Raw genomic sequence first — 23,178 nt, 5'->3', positions numbered from 1 at the left:
TGTGACTCCTTGGAGTCGACTCATACTTCTCCGGAGTCGACTCGGTAAACATTGGAGTCGACTCGCGCACTTCGGGAGTCGACTCGCTGACAGGTTTTGAATTGAAGCTTTCTGTTCGTCTGTCTGTTCTCAGTCGGAGTCGACTCGTACCGATCCGGAGTCGACTCGAGCCCGTGCCAGTAAACTTGATACGCTTGGAGTCGACTCGTGATACTCTGGAGTCGACTCGAGTCTCAGACTTTGGTTCAAGCTGACTTCTTAACTTATCCAAAATACTATGAACCAAGTCTAGAGACACTTAGAGAAGATTTTCACTGAAAACACTTAATTGAATTCATTAGTAAACAAGAAATATACTCAAATGCTTTGAGCTCATCAAAATCAAATAGGGTTTTAATCAATCACTCCACAATCTCCCCCTTTTTGATGATGACAAAACATTGAGTATATGTAAAGTGAATTGCACCATAAACAATGAAATAAAATCCATAAATGAATTCAAATGTCTGGTAATTCAATTTATCCAAGCTTGAAAGGAGTGAAACAGTAAATTTCGGAGTTAAAGCTCCCCCTTTCATTTGGAATTATATAAGCCTTCATATTATGCAATCAATTGTTTGGCTTATATATCTTTAATGATTTAGCTTTGTTAAAATTTCAGATTCTCCCCCTCAACATATGCATTCTACTTTGTTTTGATTCTTTGAATTTCCTTTTAATGCTTTGAAGTTTTTGAACTGAAATTTTGGTTTTTAGAGGGAAAATCTGTCAATTTGTTCTTGAGTAGGATTCAGCTAATCTCCGAATATCCCTTGAATAGATTCTGGAGATTACTCCATTAGGAGCCCCAAAAGAGAGATAATGAGCCTCGAGGTACCGAATCCACTTAGAACAAATTTGTGTGTTTTAAGAGTTTATTTTTTTATTGATTTCCATTGATTCCTTTTACATATTTTATGCATATTTCTCCCCCTCAACATATTTTATACATATTTCTCCCCCTTTTTGTCATCATATCAAAAAGGAGGTAATCAGAACACACAATCAAACATAGATCAAAAGGCACAGTATTGAAGAAAAATGCGGCTACTCATTGTATTAATTTGTATGTAAGTACATTTCAGAATACAATAAGTAAAGCAAAACAATACATGTCAAAACAAAACACAAAAAGTAGCTATGGTCTCCTCGAGAATGTAGCTCCTCCTCTCGAGGATGTGGCTCCTCCTCTCGAGGATGTGGCTACTCGAGGCATGCGCTCCACGAGTGATTGGACCGCATTGGTGACGTTCTCGAGCTGGCGAATGATGGCCTGGATGGCCCTGCTCTGTGTCGTATCCAGCTCGAGCACCGACTTCTGCAGTCCGTCCAGCTTGTCGATGAGCACATTCGACAAGCGCTCGGCCCCCGCGGTAGTGGTGGACATGTCACGGCCGATGTCATCCCGCATCTGTCGAGTGGTGCTCGTGACCTCACCCATGCTATGGAACTGGGCCTGCATCAAGGTCCTCATGTTGTATATCTCTTGCCGCACCTCAGCCGTCATGTCAGTCACGGCTGTCAGGGAAGGAACCAACGCGGAAGATGTGGGCGCAGGAGAGGGAGTAGGCATCGAACCTCGGAGCTCCCGAAGCAACTCATCCCTCAGATCTCGGACTATCTCCTGCCGCAGCTCCCGGAGCTGCTCAGGATCAATGCGGACCTCCATGGGTGGTGGAGCCGAGGAGGAGGGTCCGGCGGAAGTGGGAGGAGCCGAAGTGGGTGGAAAGTCTGGTACGTCAGGAAAGTCAGAATCGGGCTCAGGACTGGGGGAAGGTCTGGTGGTCTGTGTGGTGATGGATGACTTCCTAACCCAAATCCCCTCTCTCTTCCGAAACCCCATCCTGTGTAGGGTCCCTGCACGCATGCGATCAGTCTATCGCAATGCGCGAAAGGGTTCCCCCTCAGGGATAGAAATCTCGTACTCCCTAAATAATAATGTGAAGACCATGCCGTAGGGTAGGGTGAGCCTAGGTCTGTCTAGTGGCTCACACATGTATCGATATATGAGTTTGGGAAAGTTGATTGGGGTGTCATGAAGCATATAGAACATGAGAGCTAGGTCTCTCTCAGATACAAAGTCAAATCTCCCGGTCTTAGGGAAGATGGACCTAGACAATATACTCAAGAGGATCCGCATCTCAATCGGTAGTGAGCTAGCGGATACCTCGTCTATGGGTGACTGGGGTGGATGCCCTAGAACGGCCGTAAGGGCCTCAACCCTGTCCTCAGGGTGTGTGGGAGCCACCCCTACTAGTGGAAGGTGGAGGATGTGGGCAATAAGATCCTCCGTAACGAACAGAGGGACACCGGCTACTGTGCCCTCGATACCCCCATCTCCCCGATGGACGGTACCGTAGAACTCTCTAATGAGCCCTGGATATGTGGGGAGATCTAAGGTGAGGAAGTACTCTAATCCCTGGGCCCTGAGTCTATCACCTATAGTGAACCCTTCCCGGGAGAGATAGTCGAAGTCGACATATCTCCCGGTGGTGACGGCCTTCCCGGCTAATGGCCTCGCGGGAACCGCCCTAGGCGGGGAACGAGCCGGAGGTTGTGGCCTCGCGGGATCGTGCCGAGCCTTGGAGCGCCGCTCGGGACCGGCCTCGGGTCGGGACCTCTTCCGGACTACGGTCTTACGCGGCATAATGACCTAAAATGGGAGGAAAACCTAATGAACGGTGAAGAACCGACGGAAAAGTCTTGGGGACGACCGGGGACGACCTAGAAAGGGAGGAAAAACCCTAGGGGACGGTGAAGGGTCGACGGAAAAAGTCTTGTGGACGACCTAGGAGTCGGCTCTAGGGCTTGTGAACAGTGGCGGCTTGAGAAAGAAGTGTTTTCGAAACGACAAAGTTAGGGTTAAAAAGTCGGATCCCGACTGCGAGTCGACTCCACTGAGTCGCGAGTCGACTCGACCTCGAGTCGACTCCAGAATATGCGCGAGTCGACTCTCCTTATGCGCCTGTAGACCTCGAGTCGACTCCCGACTATATGTGAGTCGACTTCCCCTCAGCTGCCATCTCTGCGAGTCGACTCCCGAAAATGCGCGAGTCGACTCTCCCTCAGGAGCCGACTCTGAAACTTACTCGAGTCGTCTCTAACTTTGGCACGCACCTAAAAATCATGCTACATTCGTGCCAAATGAGGGAAAAACACTAAAGTATGATCTGATTTGATGATCAGTGAAAAGAAACTCTATTTTAACCACAATCTAATCATCAAAATCAATGAATCTAGTGGAAACTACCACTAGGATGGATCAATCACTCCTAATCCCCTCCTAAGCACACTAAACCTCTCTTCACTTAGGGGTTTTGTAAAAATATCTGCTAATTGATCATCAGTACAAACAAATTGGAGTGTCACATCACCATTCAATACATGATCTCTTATGAAGTGATGTCTTATCTCAATGTGTTTAGTTCTTGAATGCTGAATTGGATTTTTAGTTAGATTAATGGCACTTGTATTATCACAATTAATGGAAATTTTATCTTGTTTAATGCCATAATCTTCTAGTTGTTGTTTAATCCACAAGATTTGAGCACAACAACTTCCGGCTGCAACATATTCAGCTTCAGCAGTAGACAATGCAACCGAGTTTTATTTCTTGCTAAACCATGAGATAAGGTTTTCTCCTAGAAACTGACAAGACCCGCTGGTACTTTTTCTATCAAGCTTACATCCAGCGAAGTCTGAATCTGTGTATCCTATTAAGTTTAGGCTAGATTCTTTAGAGTACCATAATCCTATATTCATAGTTCCTATTAAGTATTTAAAAATTCTCTTAACTGCAACTAGATGTGATTCTTTAGGATTAGCCTGATATCTAGCACACATGCAAACGCTAAACATAATATCAGGTCTACTTGCAGTAAGATACAATAAGGATCCTATCATACCTCTATACAGTTTCTGATCTACAGATTTACCTGATTCATCTTGGTCTAATTTGCATGATGAGCTCATGGGGGTGCTGATTGACTTGTTTCCCTCCATATCAAACTTCTTGAGCATCTCCTTGATATATTTGGCTTGATTGATGAAGATGCCTCCTTCAGACTGTTTGATTTGAAGCCCGAGGAAGTAGTTCAGCTCTCCCATCATGCTCATCTCAAATTCACTCTGCATTAAATCAGCAAATTCTTCGCAGAGGCGATTGTTAGTAGCACCGAAAATGATATCATCAACATAAATCTGTACTAATAACATATCTTTGTTTTGCTTTTTCAGAAACAGTGTTGTATCTACATTTCCCCTAGAGAATTTATGTTCTAATAGGAATTTGCTAAGCCTCTCATACCATGCTCTAGGTGCTTGTTTTAAACCATAAAGTGCTTTGTTCAGTTTATATACATGATTAGGGTATTGATGATTTTCAAAACCAGGAGGTTGTTCTACATATACCTCCTCATTAATATACCCATTTAAAAATGCACTTTTTACATCCATTTGAAATAGTTTGAAGTCCTTAGAGCATGCATACGCTAATAATAATCTAATGGCCTCAAGTCTAGCTACTGGAGCAAAGGTTTCATCAAAATCTATACCTTCTTCTTGATTATAACCCTTTGCTACTAGTCTAGCCTTATTCCTTATAACAATTCCATTTTCATCAAGTTTATTTTTATAAATCCATTTAGTACCTATAATTGGATATTCAGAAGGTCTCTCTACTAGATTCCATACCTTATTTCTAGTAAATTGGTTTAATTCTTCTTGCATTGCATTTATCCAATTTACATCATTTTCGGCTTCTTCTCTATGTTTGGGCTCAAAGTGTGAGACAAAAGCTAGATGGTTATTTAGATTTCTAAGGGATGCTCTAGTCCTAACCGGTTGAGATGGATCATCTAGAATTAGTTCCTTAGGATGCCCGTGAGCATACCTCCAAGCTTTAGTTAGCCCATGATCCACAATAGCCTCTTGGCTTGATGATGCTCCTTCACTCAACTTTTGATTATCATCTTGTAATACCATTTCATCTATCTTTTCTTCAAGAATTTCAACATCATCATCAAAATTAACTTTCTTACTAGAGGAAAAATCACTAGAGTCATCAAATACAACATGTATAGATTCTTCTATAACTAACGTTCTTTTATTAAAGACTCTATAGGCTTTACTAGTTGTAGAGTAACCTAAGAATATTCCCTCATCAGATTTAGAGTCAAATTTACCTAGATTATCTTTCCCATTATTATGAACAAAACACCTACATCCAAAAACATGAAGGTAATTGACTTTTGGTTTTCTGTTTTTCCAAAGTTCATAAGGTGTTTTCTTTATGATGGGTCTCAATAGAACTCTATTTAATATATGACAAGAGGTATTAATGGCTTCTCCCCAAAAGTACTTAGGGAGGTTACTTTCACATAACATAGTTCTAGCCATTTCCTCTAGAGTTCTATTTTTCCTCTCCACAACTCCATTTTGTTGTGGTGTCCTAGGTGCAGAAAAATTATGGGTTATCCCCTTTTTACTACAAAACTCATCAAATGACAGATTTTCGAATTCGGTACCATGGTCACTTCTTATAGCTATTACAGAGGTATCTCTAGCATTGGTTACTTCTTTATGGAATTTCTTAAAAATAGAAAATGCTTGATCCTTATGTGCTAGGAACATGACCCATGTGTACCTAGAATAATCATCTACAATAACTAGACCATATTTATTTCCACCTAGGCTTGTTGTTCTAGTTGGTCCGAATAGGTCCATGTGTAATAATTCTAGAGGCCTAGAGGTAGAGACACATTTTATGAATTTAAATGAGTTCCTAGATTGTTTGCCAAATTGACATGCTTCACATATTTTGTTCTTTTCAAATTTTAATTTTGGCAAACCTATCACGGAATCTCTTTTAACTAGTTTAGTTATTGTGTCCATGCTTGCATGACCTAACTTGCGGTGCCATAACCAACTAGCATCATTATCTTTAGTTTCATTAACAACTAAACATTGGTTATGTTTTGCAAGATCTTCAAGGTCTACAACATATACATTTCCACGTCTAATTCCTTTAAAAACTAAACTATTGTCATTAGGGTTTGTTATAATGCATAGTGATGGTTTAAACATAACATCATACCCTTTATCACATAGTTGACTAATGCTTAATAAGTTATGCTTTAGACCATCAACATATCTAACATTATCAATAAAAGTAGAAGGGGTGATTTGAACTTTACCAATACCAATGATGTGACCTTGGTTGTTGTCTCCAAAAGTCACAGCACCTCCCTTCTTAGCTTCAAGGGTGAAAAATTGATCCTTGTCACCCGTCATGTGCCTTGAGCAGCCACTATCCAAATACCAGCAGTTTTTGTTGACCTTGGCTGCAAGACACTCCTACACAAGCAGATTATATAATTTTAGGTATCCAAGTTTTCTTGGGTCCTTCATGGTTAGTCATGTTGGTTCCTTTTGGAACCCATACCCTTTTAATTTTCCTTTTTGTTTTACCTTTCCTAAAATTACACACATTTGCTTTATGACCTATAGTTCCACAACAAAAGCAGGTTATTTTCTTAGTTTTACTTTCCCCAGCTTTAACAAAGAAGTTACTAAGAAGTTTTTGTTTATTTCTTGGTTTATACCCTAAACCCGCTTTATTAAATACTGCTCGTTGACTATTGAGTATCATATTTAACTTTTCAGAACTACATGTAAATTTTTCAACCAAAGGTTTGTATTTGTTAAGTTCTTTGGTTAGTGTTTGATTTTCTGCCTTTAGATCATTTAGTTCTTTTGTGAGATCCTTGGTTAAGATTTGTTTATGGTTTTTAAGTTCTGAAAGTTCCTTAGTTAGTTTTTCATTATCCTTAGTTAAGGTATTAGTCTTTTGAGTTAAAAGTTGGTTGCTTGTCTTAAGGTCTATATTTTCTTTGGTGATTAAATCCTTATCCTTAACTAATGAATCATACTTACGGATATAAGTTTGGTTAGATACTTTTAATTCTCTGTTTTTAACATTTATAGCCTTATATTCAATCATTAGTTCATTAAAAGCATCATAAAGCTCATCAAAAGTAAAATCTAAAGGCGATTCGAGCGTTACCTCATTTCCATTGGCCATGAAGCAGAAATTGGCCTTTTCCTCTTGTTCCTCATCCGATGAAGAGGATGATGAGTCCGAGTCGGATAGTGTCGTGACAAGAGCCTTCTTCTTCTTGTACTTGCTCCTCTTCTTCAGTAAAGGGCACTCAGCTCTTATGTGACCCGACTTCTTGCATTCGTAACACCCAATCCCCTCATTTTTCCTTTCCTTACCTTTGTCCTTGCGGTAGGAATTTGAGGGGCCTCTCCTTTGATGATAGGACTTCTTGTGGTTGATGAATTTTCTGAATTTGCGCACAAGAAGTGCCTCACCATCATCTTCCTCATGTTCTTCTTCTTCACTGCTGCTACTGCAAGATAAGTCCTTGTTAGATGAAGTAGATTTTAGAGCTATTACCTTTTTCTTATGGGAGGACTCTTCCTCGTTGTGTTGTTTCATGGTTAGCTCGTGCGTCATTAGGGATCCAAGAAGCTCCTCAAGTGGTAACTTGTTCAAGTCCTTGGCTTCTTGGATTGCCGTCACTTTAGCTTCCCATGACCTTGGTAGACACCGAAGGATTTTTCTGACAAGCTCACTGTTAGTATAGTTCCTGCCAAGGCTTTTTAGGCCATTGACAATATCAGTAAACCTAGTGAACATGCATGTGATTGTTTCATTAGAATCCATTTTAAATAGTTCATATTTATGAACCAAAATATTTATTTTGGATTCTTTGACTTGATTCGTGCCCTCATGGGTCACTTCAAGTCTGTCCCAAATCTCTTTTGCAGAATTGCAAGTTGAGACCCTATTGAATTCATTTCTATCTAAGGCACAATAAAGCACATTCATAGCTTTAGAATTTAGTTGTGCCTTTCTCATGTCATGTTTATCCCAATCCTTTTCTAGTTTGGGTACCGTGACACCTTCTACATATATGGATGGGATGTATGGGCCATTTACTATAATGGTCCACATCTCATAGTCTTGGGCTTGGATGAATATTCTCATCCTAGCCTTCCAATATGAGTAGTCGGATCCATTAAAGAATGGGGGTCTTTGGGTGGACTGACCCTCAATGTGAGAAGATCCAAATGGAGTTGTCATTTCGATCTTTTACTCTTGGGTGGAAGAGTTTAGGCTCTGATACCACTTGTTGCCCAGATAGACAACCCAAGAGGGGGGGTGAATTGGGTTTTAAAATAATTTAGCTATTTAAAACGTTGTGAAGGACTAATTAAAACTATTGCAAGTTGTTTAATTAAATGCTATGTGCTGTGAGTGATATGAGAGGAAGAAGAAGAGAGACAATCAATCACAAACACCAAGTTTTATAGTGGTTCGGAGCTAACCCTTGCTCCTACGTCCACTCCCCAAGTCTCACTTGGGAATTCACTATAACCCCCTTGGATTACAGCCGGTTGTTTTCCAAGCTCACAACCAAACTTCTTGTTTTACGAGCTCACAACGAACTTGGTCGGTTTTCCCAGGCTCACCGACTAGAACCACCCCGATTGTTTTTCCGGGATCACAATCGAACCCTTACACACGTTGGTTTTACACTCGGCTCACCAACCAACCTCAATACCCTTGATTCAATCCCCCGATTGAACCAAGCAGATACAAGTTGTAAATAAAATAGACAACCAGAAAACTAAGCTTCTCAAAAGCAGATGGAAAACAATATAATCTGAAAAGAGTTTAGAAGCCCTCAAACGCTTTTAAGTTGGAGAAGAGGAATGGCTTCTTAAACTTTGGGTCTCCTCTTGAATGTGTAGTCGACTTGAATGCAGGAGGAGGATTCTTTAATTGCTGGGAAGATGTAGGTGGATGCAGTTAATGCAGCTCTTCCCACTTGTTTCGTTGAAGAACAGGTTGCAGAGATTGAATGCTTGAATACTTGGAGTGGAATGGTTGTTCTCTACTTTGCTACAGTCTTCTGTGGCTATTTAAACCAACCCCCACGGAAACTAGCCGTTAGACACCTTTTTCTGCCCGTTCTGCACACTCTGCACAGCCTGACAATGTGTCCGTTGGTGGGTTGGAGTCGACTCGCGCGATCAGGAGTCGACTCGTCTGTAGCGGGAGTCGACTCATACTTTTCCGGAGTCGACTCGGCAACTGTTCCAGATTTGAATTAAAGTTGCCTTCGCGACTGGGAGTCGACTCGTCTTGACCCAGAGTCGACTCGCCAACTTCTGGAGCTGACTTGGCTTTCTCGGAGTCGGCTCATCCCATGGAGTCCGTGGATTTATTTTTGAATTTGGTCCACTCGAGTCGACTCGTCAATCCTGGGAGTCGACTCGGCGCTCAGAGCCCGAACTCCCTATCTTCTGTCTTTTTGGCTCGTCCAGTCTTGGAGTCGACTCGAACTTCCTCGGAGTCGACTCGGCTCTCAGTTTCCGAAACTTGGTCTTCTGCCTTTTTGATGTGAAGCTGCCTTGGAGTCGACTCTAGCTGTCTGGGAGTCGACTCGAATCTCAGAGGCAGTAACTTGGTCTTCTGTCTTCTTTGTGGTCGCGGAGTCTCGGAGTCGACTCGCGTATTGCGGGAGTCGACTCGAATCTCAGAGTCCGAAAAATGCTTTCTGTCTTTTTTCTTGTGTTCCTCTGAGAGTCGACTCTCACTTTCTTTGGAGTCGACTTGCCAACCATCGGAGTCGACTCGCGTTCCACTGGAGTCGACTCGCGTTCCACTGGAGTCGACTCGAATCTCAGACCCGAAAACTGCTCTCTGACTTTTCTGCCTGTGACTCCTTGGAGTCGACTCATACTTCTCCGAAGTCGACTCGGTAAACATTGGAGTCGACTCGCGCACTTCGGGAGTCGACTCGCTGACAGGTTTTGAATTGAAGCTTTCTGTTCGTCTGTCTGTTCTCAGTCGGAGTCGACTCGTACCGATCCGGAGTCGACTCGAGCCCGTGCCAGTGAACTTGATACGCTTGGAGTCGACTCGTGATACTCTGGAGTCGACTCGAGTCTCAGACTTTGGTTCAAGCTGACTTCTTAACTTATCCAAAATACTATGAACCAAGTCTAGAGACACTTAGAGAAGATTTTCACTGAAAACACTTAATTGAATTCATTAGTAAACAAGAAATATACTCAAATGCTTTGAGCTCATCAAAATCAAATAGGATTTTAATCAATCACTCCACAGAAAGAAATCCTTATCTGTCTAGGTAGTATGCATATCCTCCTTGGCAACACATTGCTTCATTTTATACCATGTCTTTGTCTAATCTGGTAGGCACCCGGAAAATTATATAAGCCATATCTTCTCAATCTAATGAAGACTAAAATTAGTTCCAATGGAAGTGTGTTACATAATACAATACTCTATGATTAGTATTATTTCGTAAGGTTATCACCAAGGATTCAAATGTCAGTGCTGGTGGACATGTCAACCAATGGCTGACAAAAGATGTGCTATTCCATGCCAACAAATCACTATTTGCATATTTGCATATACAACCTTGCGAATATAGGTAATTGCATATTTGCCCTCTGAAAATCACTATTTGCAGAAATATTCCTCAAATCATCTTGTTTTTTCATGAATACCCCACCCATTAGATTTACTGGATGATGTTAATAACTAATACTTTAAGTATAAATAAACCTTATTAGACTTTGCATCAATACCCTTGAAAAAATTACATAAAAATATAGTTCTTTTCAACAAAAAGTGAATGTTAATCTTTTCAAGGGCATTAAAATAAACGGTAATAGTGTCAAATGATACTCAAACCAATTATTTATTGACATCATTAGAAAAAAAATATAGCTGAAGGGGCTTTCATGCAAAAATAGGATGATTTGAGGGGTATAAATGCAAATAATGATTCCCAAGGGCAAATATATAATAAGCCATTTTTGTAAGAGTATAGATGCAAAGAACCAAAAAAAGGTTCCATGTCGAGTGATACCTAGCCATATCTAGCTATAAAGCAACCTTGTGTTGACTCCTACAATATGCATATTGTGTCACACATGCACCTAGTGCCGACACCAGCTAAAAACGCCTAGCATAGTCGGCATGGACCAACACCCAAATCATAGGTTTTCAACATGAAACAGAAGCAAGTACTTCGTAGGTGTGAATACTAATATCAGCCTGTACCACCATGTATCACAATGATATACTACAAAACAGGTCAAGGCTGATCAGCAATTTTAACATGAAATTTTGAGTATCAAAGTTAAATTTTTAATTAAAAGGTACCGAAATAGGAAGATCTATTTTTTTACAATTTTAATATTTGAGATCCTTATCATGTACAATACTAGTTAGCGTTAGTCGGAAAGCCAGACTTCCATAAACTGGTGTCCTGAACAGTTACATGCATTGTAATGTGTTTATAAGCCTGAGCATGTATTCAATAATTTAATTTGTGAGGGCACATGGAAAATATTAACATGGATACCTCCCAGTAAAGGGAATTTGAAAGTAGTCTAAATGGTAAAATAGTGCTTTTCCTAGTGTAACAAAGTGTTGGCATAATACAGTTAAAATACAAATCATTGAGTTGCACAAGCACAATAGTATTACACTTCAATCCTCTTTCATGTCTATCTACAATCCAAAAAACAATAGCCTCATTTGAGTAAATAGTTTATCTTGAATACCCAGAAATATTGCGGAGAAAATCATTGCAAATTTGCAATGCGGGTCGTGGTCTACAAAGGTGGCTTCTTTGTTTCAAGAGAGACTTGATGAGACTATAGTTATTGTATATATGTCATTCATTTTCTTTACATTCAAAATGGACCTCTTATAACTCTTATGTTATCTTGTTGAACTTTTCAACTGTGAAATTGTAAAAAAAAAAAATCTTTTAGAATCAAGAATAAAAGAGAGGATAGAAGAATAAAAGAAGTACCCAACTGAATGTACAAGATAAGTCAATAAGAGTGTGAATTGAACTAGTTTAGCATATGCTCATTTATTTAATTTTCTATTCAATCAAATTTTACTAATCTAACATATAAAATCTTACATCACAGGAGATCAGTCCTGCAGATTTACATACCTCATAAACTCCAGGATAAAGCCATAACACTGTTGACCAGAGTAATGGTTTCCTGCATGGTATATTATCAGAAAGAGCTAGGCAGTACTCATGTAGCTCCTTTAAGAGAGCATAAAGAGCTATTGGATCAAAACAGCATGAAGTAATTGAAGGAAGATCATAAATTTAAGGGCAAAAATGGTTTTGTTGAATTTTGAGGAACGACTTAAAATTAATTTGCTTCCTGTCAGCCTGGAAGCTGTGAGCTAGTCATTGCCGTAAATTCTGCAATTACAGACCTGTGATATGTTCCAAATTCCACTTTGATTGACAGAACCCTCCAAATTTTGGCTTCAACCAATGGTGAAGAGCTTCTATGTTTTCACAGATATTAACATCCAGAGTACCTCATGCTACAATTTTTCCTTATCTAATAATAGAAGGAAGAAAGGCAAAAACTGAGCAGTCCAATTGGCACCAAACACAAGCTAAGGTTTGATAATAAGCTTTTCATGGGTGATCTGACCTGGATTATGTTTTGTATATGCATGTACTGCTGAATCATCATACCAGGTTAAATGTTTTTTTAAGGCTGAATGGACATATTTTTTTCACGAAGTAAAAAATGAATGGTCTAAAGATACATATGGATGCTGATTGATAATAAGCTAGGTAACTGAAATGTAATCTTCTCTCAAATATCTTCTGGGTAGTGTGATCAGAAACTACATAACCTTAGAAATATAGCATAATTTAAAGTAAAAACTATATATTCAGTCAATCATTATGGAAAACTAGATACTTGATTCGTCACCTTATTCTTAAGCAGGGTATCAATGGAGTAACAGCAAGAAGCAAATTGGAACTCTTGGGGTGCAGGACAATATTGGATCTTTACTAACCAAATTAATGGTGTTTCAATGATGGATAGCATTTTTATGGATAGACAAACATTAAGAGCAAGCACTGCTGGTCAAGGCTGCTAACAAGAAGTCAGATTGCAATAAGAGATTTACAGCTCTATTGCTAGGAAGCTATTGAAAATTCCAAACTTCATGTTCTACCACCATAATTAGTTTAATCACAAAAGAACTGTTTTTGCAATTTTAGGTCGGTTTCAGGCCTATTATCACCAAAGTCACTCGTAGTAGCATCACCCAACTCTAAAAGCACTAGCCTTTGTTTCACATGAAATTCAAGTTGTCACGCCCCAGATCCGGAGCATGACATGGTCGTGCTACCGAAGGGTACAACCCACGATAATACGAAGCCAATATTATATTTATCTTCCAAATTCATCTCAAATATAATAGAATAAATAGGAATCCAATTTCATTATCCATTAAATGCAACCAATACTAGTTTGGAGCATCTAAATCCAAACATAAATACCAAACCCATAATCCTCAATACTTAGAAAATCATTGACTACAAATTTATAGTCAATTTAAAATACTAAAATCCTTCTACAAAATCGCCAAGCTTGCTAGCACGAACTTCAAGCCTGGACCAACCTTCACCCTACTGATCCTATTCGCCTGAAGAGAGAAAAAAATAAAAATAGAGGTATATGAGTGGCACATCACAGTAAGTAAACATTTCACTACCTTATCGAATGAAACAAAAGTTTTTCCATGTTAATGCATTATTTAAGAAAAATAACAGATATTCCAAAATAAGCATTTCATAATACAGTATATTAAGAACAAATCAAAAGCAAACCATGCATAAACAAATAATCCATTTTTTATAAACATAGTACCAAGTTCATTATTGCAAATAAATTTGTAAATCGTTTTTCATGTCATGTAATCCTATCATGGATCAAAATATTACTCATAGATATTCGTGCTATGATCACTATAACCTATGATAGGGTCATCTTCGTAATCGACAAGATATCATAGTTCATATTTGTTACCAAAATGAATCCACTTAAGATTTGTCATAGACAAACCAAAATGAATCCACCATTTAGCTGCAAAAATATTGACGAAAATTACATATAAGATAGTATCATATTAGTAACCATCTAACATCAGGTAATAGTTATCATTGATATATAATATACCTAGATTCATACTTTTTTTACGACGGCTACTGGGCCTCCAAAGTTGTCAGTGCCTTCTCTAAATATTTTCGTTTGTGAAATTAACCTTGTTGTAATATGTTAATCATTGAAGACACGAGTTAACTTACACATGCTATTTAAGTTTACTTATCTCTTCTAAACATAAGGACGTGACCTCTGGATCAAGCTCCATATTGTAAATCACATTGCATAGAGCGACCAGAAATTCGTCATCTATATCGATTCTAGATACAGTGTATTGAAACCTCAGATTCAGGCAGTAAGCTGCACATAGAGTTCGTAATTTCTTTAATGAAATTGTACTAATAAAAGAGTAGTCTAATTTTAAATATTCTTGCTTACCTGGTAGATGCAAGTCCCTACCCACCTGATTATCCTGCCACCGCTCAAAGATGTTGATGTACTCCTAGACATGCATTGGACCTGCCTCTTCCCTGATCTGATTCTTTACCCTCTCCATCATATGATATAAGAAACCCATATAGGAATACCTTTTGTTGTCCACATCCAAAATACTTCATACAATGGCTTGATAGCCTTCACTATCTTTTTTGCCCGCTGCCAAAATGCTACCTCATCACCAAGTCCTCGACAGTGTTTCCTTCAGTGTCAGCCCTCACAAATCTGCTTTTCTGCCACTTGGAACTGACAAATCTAATGTAGGACTATTTTTCTCTCAAGAAGGCTATCAAGTGCAACATCTGACATAGTTGCTTTTCTGAACTCTAGAAGCCTGCTGCTTGCAGAACCAAAGTCCGACTCGTAGTATGAGGGCCCAAATCGAGCCCTATGTCTAGCCACCTCATCCTGCTACCACTGATCATCCAGACTCGCCTGCATGGCAGCCTGGATCTATGCATCATCTGGAGCGGACACCTCCTCTGGCTCTCTGAAGTATAGAAAGGTGGCTTTACCGCTCGACGGTCCACCTCCGCCTTCTTTGCAATCCTCTCCTTCGCTACTCTAAAATCAGCGTAATGCTTCTTCATCATCTGCCAAACCTTCTATGTGTAGTTCTGGCACATAGATACATCAGGATAACTACCAAGTAAGTGCTTCATCAACCTGGTTGCCCTCCTCCTATGAACTCTGTGTTGCGCCAGTTGCACTTCAAATGGTGCCGGCCCAAGAGTATTTACTCATGATCCCAGCCAATGTTACGCTCTGAGTCCTTTTTTTCTTGATGGCTTCATTTGTGCAGGTTTATCAAAAACATCAGTTTATCAATTATTAAAAAATAGCAAAATTAATTTACGATGAAGATATTTTTATCTTAATAAATATATCAAATTTATCTAATATTTTACCCTAATTTTATTTTTTTATATATTTTTAATAATTTTATAATTTAAAAATATGTTAAAAAATTATAAATTTAAAAAATATGATTTCTACCTCAAAAATTACTATTAAATTATGTAATATGTACTACTAATTTTTCATAATTTTTGGTATTAGTTGTATGTTTTTAATTATTTTTTGAATTTAGAAATAATTTTTAAATATTAATATTTTACAAAATTAATTTCATCACAGATCTATGTAGAACTCAAGAATGGATATTACATATATTTTTCTAGACCCTCGAGCATGCATCAGAGGCTACTTATTTTTTAATTTTTTTCAAATTTAGGCCTTAGCCACTATGCGCATGATTGCATCAAAACTTGAATGAATGGACACCAAATTTTTTATGGAGAGTAGCTTGCATGTCCCTAAATACATTTCTGATTTTACAATTTTTTAATTTTTATTTATTTTAAAAATATTTATTTTTTAATCTGAAAATATATTTTTAATTTTTAAAAATTATATATAACTAAAAATAAAAAAAAATTATGTCAGCATGTTGATCGTCCATAGATCTAAAACATATAAAAAAATAAGCCCAAATCAAAAATTTTGACATGATCTTTCCTTATTTTGCAATTTTTGAGCTATTTTTTCAAGCCGCCCCCTCCAAAAAAAAAGGAGGGAATGAGGTAAGGGATAGGAAGCACACAGCACACCTTATTGAACCTTTGATCTTCCTTCTAATAGCCTATAGCGGTTTTATTTTTGGAGTATTTAGAAAGAAAAAGCGGTGGAGCTGCTTTCATATGTTGTTAGGAAGGAATTCTCGGGCCTTCCCAATGGCCACCTAAAAGCATCAGGTGGCAATCATTTAAGGAGGAATAGTATCAACTAGATTCATAACCAGGTTGACTTGGTGAAAGCCGGTCAGTTCGCACCGAGTCTGCACCGAACCAACAGATTCCTGCCGGTTTCAGCCAGTTCTGATCCGTAAAGGACCGGTTTCGGCCGGTTCGGTAGGGGTTTCGGCTGGTACAGGGCCGAAACTGAAAATATTAGTCAACCCGACTTGGTTTCGCACCTAGTCGGCTTGGCACTATCCCAACGATGGAATTTTAAAATGAAAAGGAGAGGGAGAGAACCGGTTCGGACCGATCCGTGCGGTTTAGGACCGGAGCCGACCAGTTTGGGACCGGCTCCAACTCGCACAGGTGAACCAACCCAATCTCCCACCGGGTTGGCTCAGTACAGGCCGAACCGCTCACCAACCCAATCTCCCACCGGGTTGGCTCAGTACAGGCCGAACCGAGCGGTTCGGCCCGATTCGGCAGTCTTTGGTGACGGTTCATATACAAGAAGCAACATTCTAAAAGTGCAAGTCCCTTAAATGCATTAGAGAAAATCAGTTCTGATGCTTATCATGGAGAGGACTTTCCAAAAACCTTAGGTGTTATTCCTATATTTAATGTAGAGGACCTTCCAGCTTATCATGGATCACATGATAGCTCAACAGTTCAACCAAGAGCTCCACATCTACCTTTGCCCCCCAAAGAAGTTGAAGTTATTGAGGATGTGTTGGACAGCCAGCATCTCTACTTGAAGTAGATGCTACCAAAACTTCCTTGTAAAGTGGAAAGATTGTCCAATCTCGGATTGTACTTGGATTACTGCAATGGAGTTCCAAAAGATCCATCCAAAAATGTAGGAGAGGTACATTGCCTTTCACAAGTGCTGTCAACTGGGGAGTGAATGATAGAGACGCTTCACAGCATATGTAATTTTATATTATGAAAAAATCTGCACTTATATGGCAAGAAACTAGAGCAAATCCAATTTGGGACCTTTACTAGCCCAAGACTTTGACACTAAAGCCCACCGGCCTAGCCAAGATCCAAGCCCATTAGCTAGAAGATTCTAGCATGTACTTTACAACTCATTGCCAACCCATGGACAACTACGCTTAGCTAATCGCCAACTAAGTGCTAGTTGGAACCTTCGTAATGACAACTCAATGCCAACCTATTCACAACCATTGCTCAGTTGCTTTTGTGATATTTTAATTATGAACCTCCTCTATAAGAGGAGGGCAGATATCCTTTGCAAAAGTATGTTAGGTTCTAAATAAAGTTTCTAGTTCCTAAATTTGGTGCAATGCCATGATTCTGAAGGAGTGATTCCTTTCTTTACTGGGTGTGATTCCTAGTAGTCCCAAGCCAATTGCTGCATCACTATTCCACAAAGACATGCAAGTAGACTCTCTCTACCCAGAGTGGGAGAAGATGATACAAATCCATTGGGGAATATCTCTGTCCATAAAGGTTAGTGAGGAAAGCCTCATTTTTCTCATGAACATTCTCATAAAGCCTCAACATCATAATTATTGCCATCACTTTTTCTCAATCACACCCTGAGAGATTCCTTATCCTGAAAACCTACCTTTCCAATTCTCAACTTTCCATCTTCCAATCGCATGTGCTTTAGGGATAGGTCAAACCTATTTATTTCTTTCCTTTTTTTTCAACACTAGGCAAGTGATAAAATTGGTCCATAGCAAGGTTCGCCGTCTCAGTACCGGACTCCGTATCGGTGCCACACTAGCACAGTATCGGTACAGAGTTTTTTTAGTGTACCGAGTGTCGGTACGCCACCCGTACCAGATACCGGGACCCCATCTGTACTGAGTACAGGTATCGAACTGGTATGGTACGGTACACCCCGTACTATCCGATTCGGGCCGATACGGCATACCATAGTCCATAGGCTTGCTTCTTCACACCATGCAACTTGGCAGAGCATAAGCGAGACCAAATTTGTTATATCTTCGGATAAGGTAGCCAAAACCTATGGAAGGGGTGAGTACTTTTAGAATAACATCAAAAACAAGCTCCAATACAATTTTTTACCCCTTCCTTGAATTTGTTTAGTTATTTAGATTTCTTTGATATTTGTTTCTAGTAGATCCTCAAAAATTTTGAGAAAAATTTAAACTGTTGCCTACCCAAATTCACTTAATATACCCATCATCACGCCTTTCTTCATGCACAGACATCCACTTCAATTGACATACCCTTCAAATGCATTTAAAAGTGAGTCTGGCAAAAAAACAAAATAAGCTCTCTAATGCATCAAACTGTTGAAAGTAGAAAATGAATGAGAAAGCTAGACCCTTCTATGATAAGTTGTCCAAACTGCCAAAAGATGCATGTTTACTGCTGAATAGCCCTAGTATCAACATCTTTGGGAAACTTGTTTTTCTTACATTTTCATAATCACTTGGGACACATTATTACCAAACCACTTGTAGCAGCATCTCCACAAGTTGAACATGATCTGCAATATCTGTATGCACAGATGCCAAAATGAAATTTGGGAACATATAGCTTTCTTATGTAGTTTATAAGCAACAGAGTCGGTTAAATTTGTTTTTTAAAGTTTTAAGATGTCGCAATAAATATTCTTTTACAAATTCACAATTTTCAATTTACTTTTCAAGTATATTAAATAGTGAAGGTCAAGAGCAATGGTTTGGGTACTTTGTTTTTTGTTCTTAGGTATTTTCATTAGTGTAACTAATGACCAACAATCATAAGATCCATCAATGGTCTTGCATTGATAGGATCCAGTCTTCAGTGCTTGCAGTGGATTTTAGCTCAGCCCTCCATATAAAGGCCCAGCAAGCCCTTCTAGAAATATTTATGTGCATGTGTAATACCTAAATATGAACCTTTCTCTTTAAGTGGTGTGTACAGATTAGCGCTATACTAGGTGAAAATGGTCCAGAAACCAAGTTATAAAGCTAATATAGTGTTACTAGGATGATACAACTACCAAAAGTGTTAATAGTGGTGGAGTGTCACGACTGACAACTTCAGGGTTTCACTTAGGAGACAAAAGTTTAACCACTGCATCTAGAACGCAAGAAATGAAGCTGGCAAATATTTTTCCTCCTCTAGTCGGGATGTTAGAGCAAGGAGGAGGGGAAGGAAGTTTGCTTACAAGAACTACCTAAGGCACTATAAGGGGCATGAAGGCTATCTCAGAGGGCCTAGAGATGATCTGAATGAGGATTAGATGCATAGATGCTAAGCAGCCAGCAGCCAACAAAAGTCCTTTCTTCCACATCTCCACCTTCATGTCTGCAAAGCTTTTGTCATTGCATATGTGGCATTTCCATGAAAATGGTTCATTTCTATTCCTCAAATGATCAAGCCAAATCTAAGCCACTGCATACACGACTTTCAGTGGGACTGTCAAATCCTTATGACTGACATATTGCCTATAAAATCATAGAAGCCTTCTCCCACCATGGCCAACCCTACTCATACCACCCTCACATAGTCAGTGTTGCATTTTCGATACCTATGCATGTTCAGATTCATATACATCAAGATCTCATAGTAATATATACAGTACATAAGAAGGCATCCTGAATGTTACTACTATTATACAAGCACCTCAGAATACCTATACAACTTCAATGTGAACCAGGTGAACAAGTCTCCTCCACATTCGATATGCAGTTTAGAGATATGAAATTTCGTATTGTTTGCTTAGCTGGTGCATTACCAGTTTTTTTGGTGGTATGCTTATTTCTAGCACCTGTCTTGGTGGTTATTACAAGTTTAAATATCTTAAACCAATTTTTATTGGCACAACATGGTTAGGTTATACATTATTACTTTAAAAAATGGAATGCACATGCAAGAGCGAAAGAGACTAATCAAACGACATACATGGGATGAATAATTCTAGGATCTTATAATTGCTTTTAACAACTTTTAACCCTGCAGAAAGAGATCAGAAACTAAGAATTAGTTAAACTTAGGAGTAAAGAGGAATCTAAGATGTCACAGCCATTTGTACCAAACAAATCCCACAGCACTGTATGTCAGTCCAATGTGAGCTTGATATCAAGAATAATTTGAAAAACTAAAAATGTAACAACTGGATAACTAGTTTTTCTATGAGCTTCTCATTCAATATAGAAATGTCTTTTAAATTTCCAATCTAAAAGAATGCACTTAATTTACATGCCGACAAAGCTTAGGCCATGATTTTCCATTAATAATTAAAGAAAAAGAAATAACTAGGTTCACCATTCAGTAAGCAAATCATAAACAAAAATGGAACGTTATAGAATTTAGAAGAGACATCCTTATCCAAGAGATGGAACTTCCTACAAATCAAGAAAGGGAAACTTTAAGAAAGACATTGTAGAATGGCAAATGAAAACCTGGCACCAGGTCGTTCTATAGGTTCAGATGAAGGATTTCGATCCATTTTTATGCGATGAAGCCAACCATTGAAGTTACCAGCAACTTCCACAATATCAGCATTTGCCCAATAGTCGATATGGACCTATATCAACCATACCAAATAACAATGCCATTTTTAGTGTATATCTGATAATGAAAAAAAATATGCTGAATATACATTTAAGGCTGCCAAAGAAAAACTAATACTCTTCACATATCCTGCATATTGCCGATCCAAGATGGAGTATAGATGGAAGTTGTGATCCCACCAATTGTTGAAATGTTGATTATTTTTTTCCACCATAAGGTCTTCTACTTATACCAAGGATTAAAGTCTCCATACCGTACCCAACCTAGTATGGTCCCAGATCCAGGCAGTACCGAGACAAGTCAGCATGAATAGGAACATGGCAATTAATAAAAATAATGAAGAGGGAAAAAATTTGAGTCCTGAGAGGCATTATTATCCTAAGTTTCATGACATAACCATCCTAGCTCATCTCGGTTGGTGCCAAGTTGAACAATTGGTACGTCCTGATACGTGAGCAAACTGGTGTCTCCAGAGCATCCTACAGATTGTTTTCTTGTCAGAACAATACTGTACTAGAGGGAGGTGCCGGGGTGCATCGGCATGTGAAACTTTGATTTGTACAAAAGGAATGACAAACACATTCCATTCTGGATGTACTTCTCTTGTTCTGAATATTTCAATAGTGTCATCTAGAGAGAGCCCATGGTAATGCATTTACCAAAGCAAAAAAACATATCTACATGGATGGCCTCTAGAACTCAACACAGATGTCTAGCCACAATGAAAATTGCATGATCTCTATTATTATAGTGCAAAGTCCCAGAGCCACCCATCCATGAGACAAATCATAAAATCCCCATTTCTTCAACAAATATATTCCTCTTGACACCGCTAGCTATCCACAGAGGTAGAAAGGAAAATATATTAATAAAAGGTAACAGTGGGATGTATCAATTCCTATTATAGCATGCAAGTCAGCCGCGTGCCTTGCATGTACTGCATACTACACTGTATATGCACAGAATTGGACATAGCTGGTGCACATGATATACCTAAACAAAGTGCAGAATAGTTACCTCTTGTAATCCATGAAGCTTTTCTTGAGTCAGATGAAGTTCCACATCTTTCTCTGCTATATTTCTCTGTACATCACCAATCTCAGAATTGGTCTTAGCTTGCAAATTGAATAACACAAGCTAAGACCAGAACAAAAGTTAGTTTCTTTTAAAACTCGACCAAATACAACAGCCATTCTACACTAAAATTAATCCATATAAATACAGTTTGGTTGAATTTTCAATACAATAAAAAATATGTACTTGATGAACCATTTATATAATTAGGAAACACTGTCCATATTGCTCTCTTCTCCTGTTCCTTCACAGACCAATACATTGGCATCAGGAAGACATTTTCTCAGTCTGCAATGCCACAGGTTTTAATCTGATGTGATGCAAAGCACTATGTAAGAAGGTTTGCATTAGTTGACTTATCTCCATTGTTCAAGGAAAAGTAGAGCCTGTTAACACTGTTGCAGTACTTATACTCGTGAACCATATTATTACATTATAATGCACACAAGCTTAACATAATTATTATGGTATTAATTTACTCTGCTATAAGGTTTTACTAAATTTATGAAGTATAAATCGCTCATAAATTTATAATATAGATTATACAAATATTATTAGTTAGTGTTGCTAGTATTTGGCTTTGTGACACAAATGTGCTTATGACAATAAATATAATCGCCAAATAAGTATTCTGTTAAATAAGTAACCTCCAAAGATAATGTCAATTTCAACAATCAGGGGAGTGGAGAAGATGTGCAAGGCAAAATCATAAGGACATTAATCATCAGCAATGTTAATTATCATAAGATATTTAGATTTTGGCATATAGCACTCATTTATTTGTGACCAGGGCTTGGAACTACCAAGTAATGAAAATGATATAGTAGCTAAGTATTAACTCTATTATGAAATATAATGAGAAAATCATCCAGCAACTAATGGCATATTGGTAATTAAAAAACTAAAGAATTCCTTTTCCATATTTTTCCCCTTTAATTCCCGCCAGGAGTTTCTCATTTGTGAATGCCTGAGGCAGAGGATGTAGGTCCTATTACTTGGAATAAATTTTAACATAACCAAAATCCTCACAACTGTATTTTATCTGAATATAACATTTTTTCACTAACTGCAGTCTGCACATAATAAGAGAATGTACTGTCTAGTCTTACTCTAGAACAGGCTTAAATTGAAAGATGGATGATGCCAAAACATGAAGGATTCAGTACCTTTTCTTCTTCAATCTGGATGATGCCAAAGCATGAAAGATTCAGTACCTTTTCTTCTTCAATCTGAAGCCTTAATTGGAAAAGTTTCATCTCCTTTTGATGCTAAACACATTCAG

At 38.6% G+C, this 23,178-nt stretch overlaps 1 protein-coding gene across 16 annotated transcripts in view; it reads right to left on the bottom strand.

Annotated features, from left to right (window-relative positions):
- The window catches only part of LOC103718558 (5'-AMP-activated protein kinase-like protein), a 38,208-nt gene that overhangs the window by 5,341 nt on the left and 9,689 nt on the right, over positions 1–23,178 (bottom strand). For 6 of the 16 annotated variants that reach the window (XM_089929588.1, XM_026809064.4, XM_008807434.6 and 3 more), the window contains exons 9-12: positions 23,063–23,164; positions 21,840–21,959; positions 20,711–20,835; positions 12,114–12,165 (exon numbers count right to left, since the gene is read on the bottom strand). In XM_089929588.1, the coding sequence (XP_089785714.1) occupies positions 12,114–12,165; positions 20,711–20,835; positions 21,840–21,959; positions 23,063–23,164 (399 nt within the window). Of the gene's footprint in view, positions 1–3,974; positions 6,331–12,113; positions 12,166–13,352; positions 13,631–20,710; positions 20,836–21,839; positions 21,960–23,062; positions 23,165–23,178 lie in introns of those variants that run through there. The other 10 variants (XR_016399857.1, XR_016399858.1, XR_016399859.1 and 7 more) reach the window with 7 other exon arrangements.

Source organism: Phoenix dactylifera, chromosome 3 (genome assembly GCF_051530095.1).
Source record: "Phoenix dactylifera cultivar Ajwa chromosome 3, Ajwa_hap1_PhDact_Kaust_v1.1, whole genome shotgun sequence".
NCBI classification, from domain to species: domain Eukaryota; kingdom Viridiplantae; phylum Streptophyta; class Magnoliopsida; order Arecales; family Arecaceae; genus Phoenix; species Phoenix dactylifera.
Note: the sequence above shows the minus strand (reverse complement) of the source record. Positions and strands in the feature narration are given on the sequence as shown.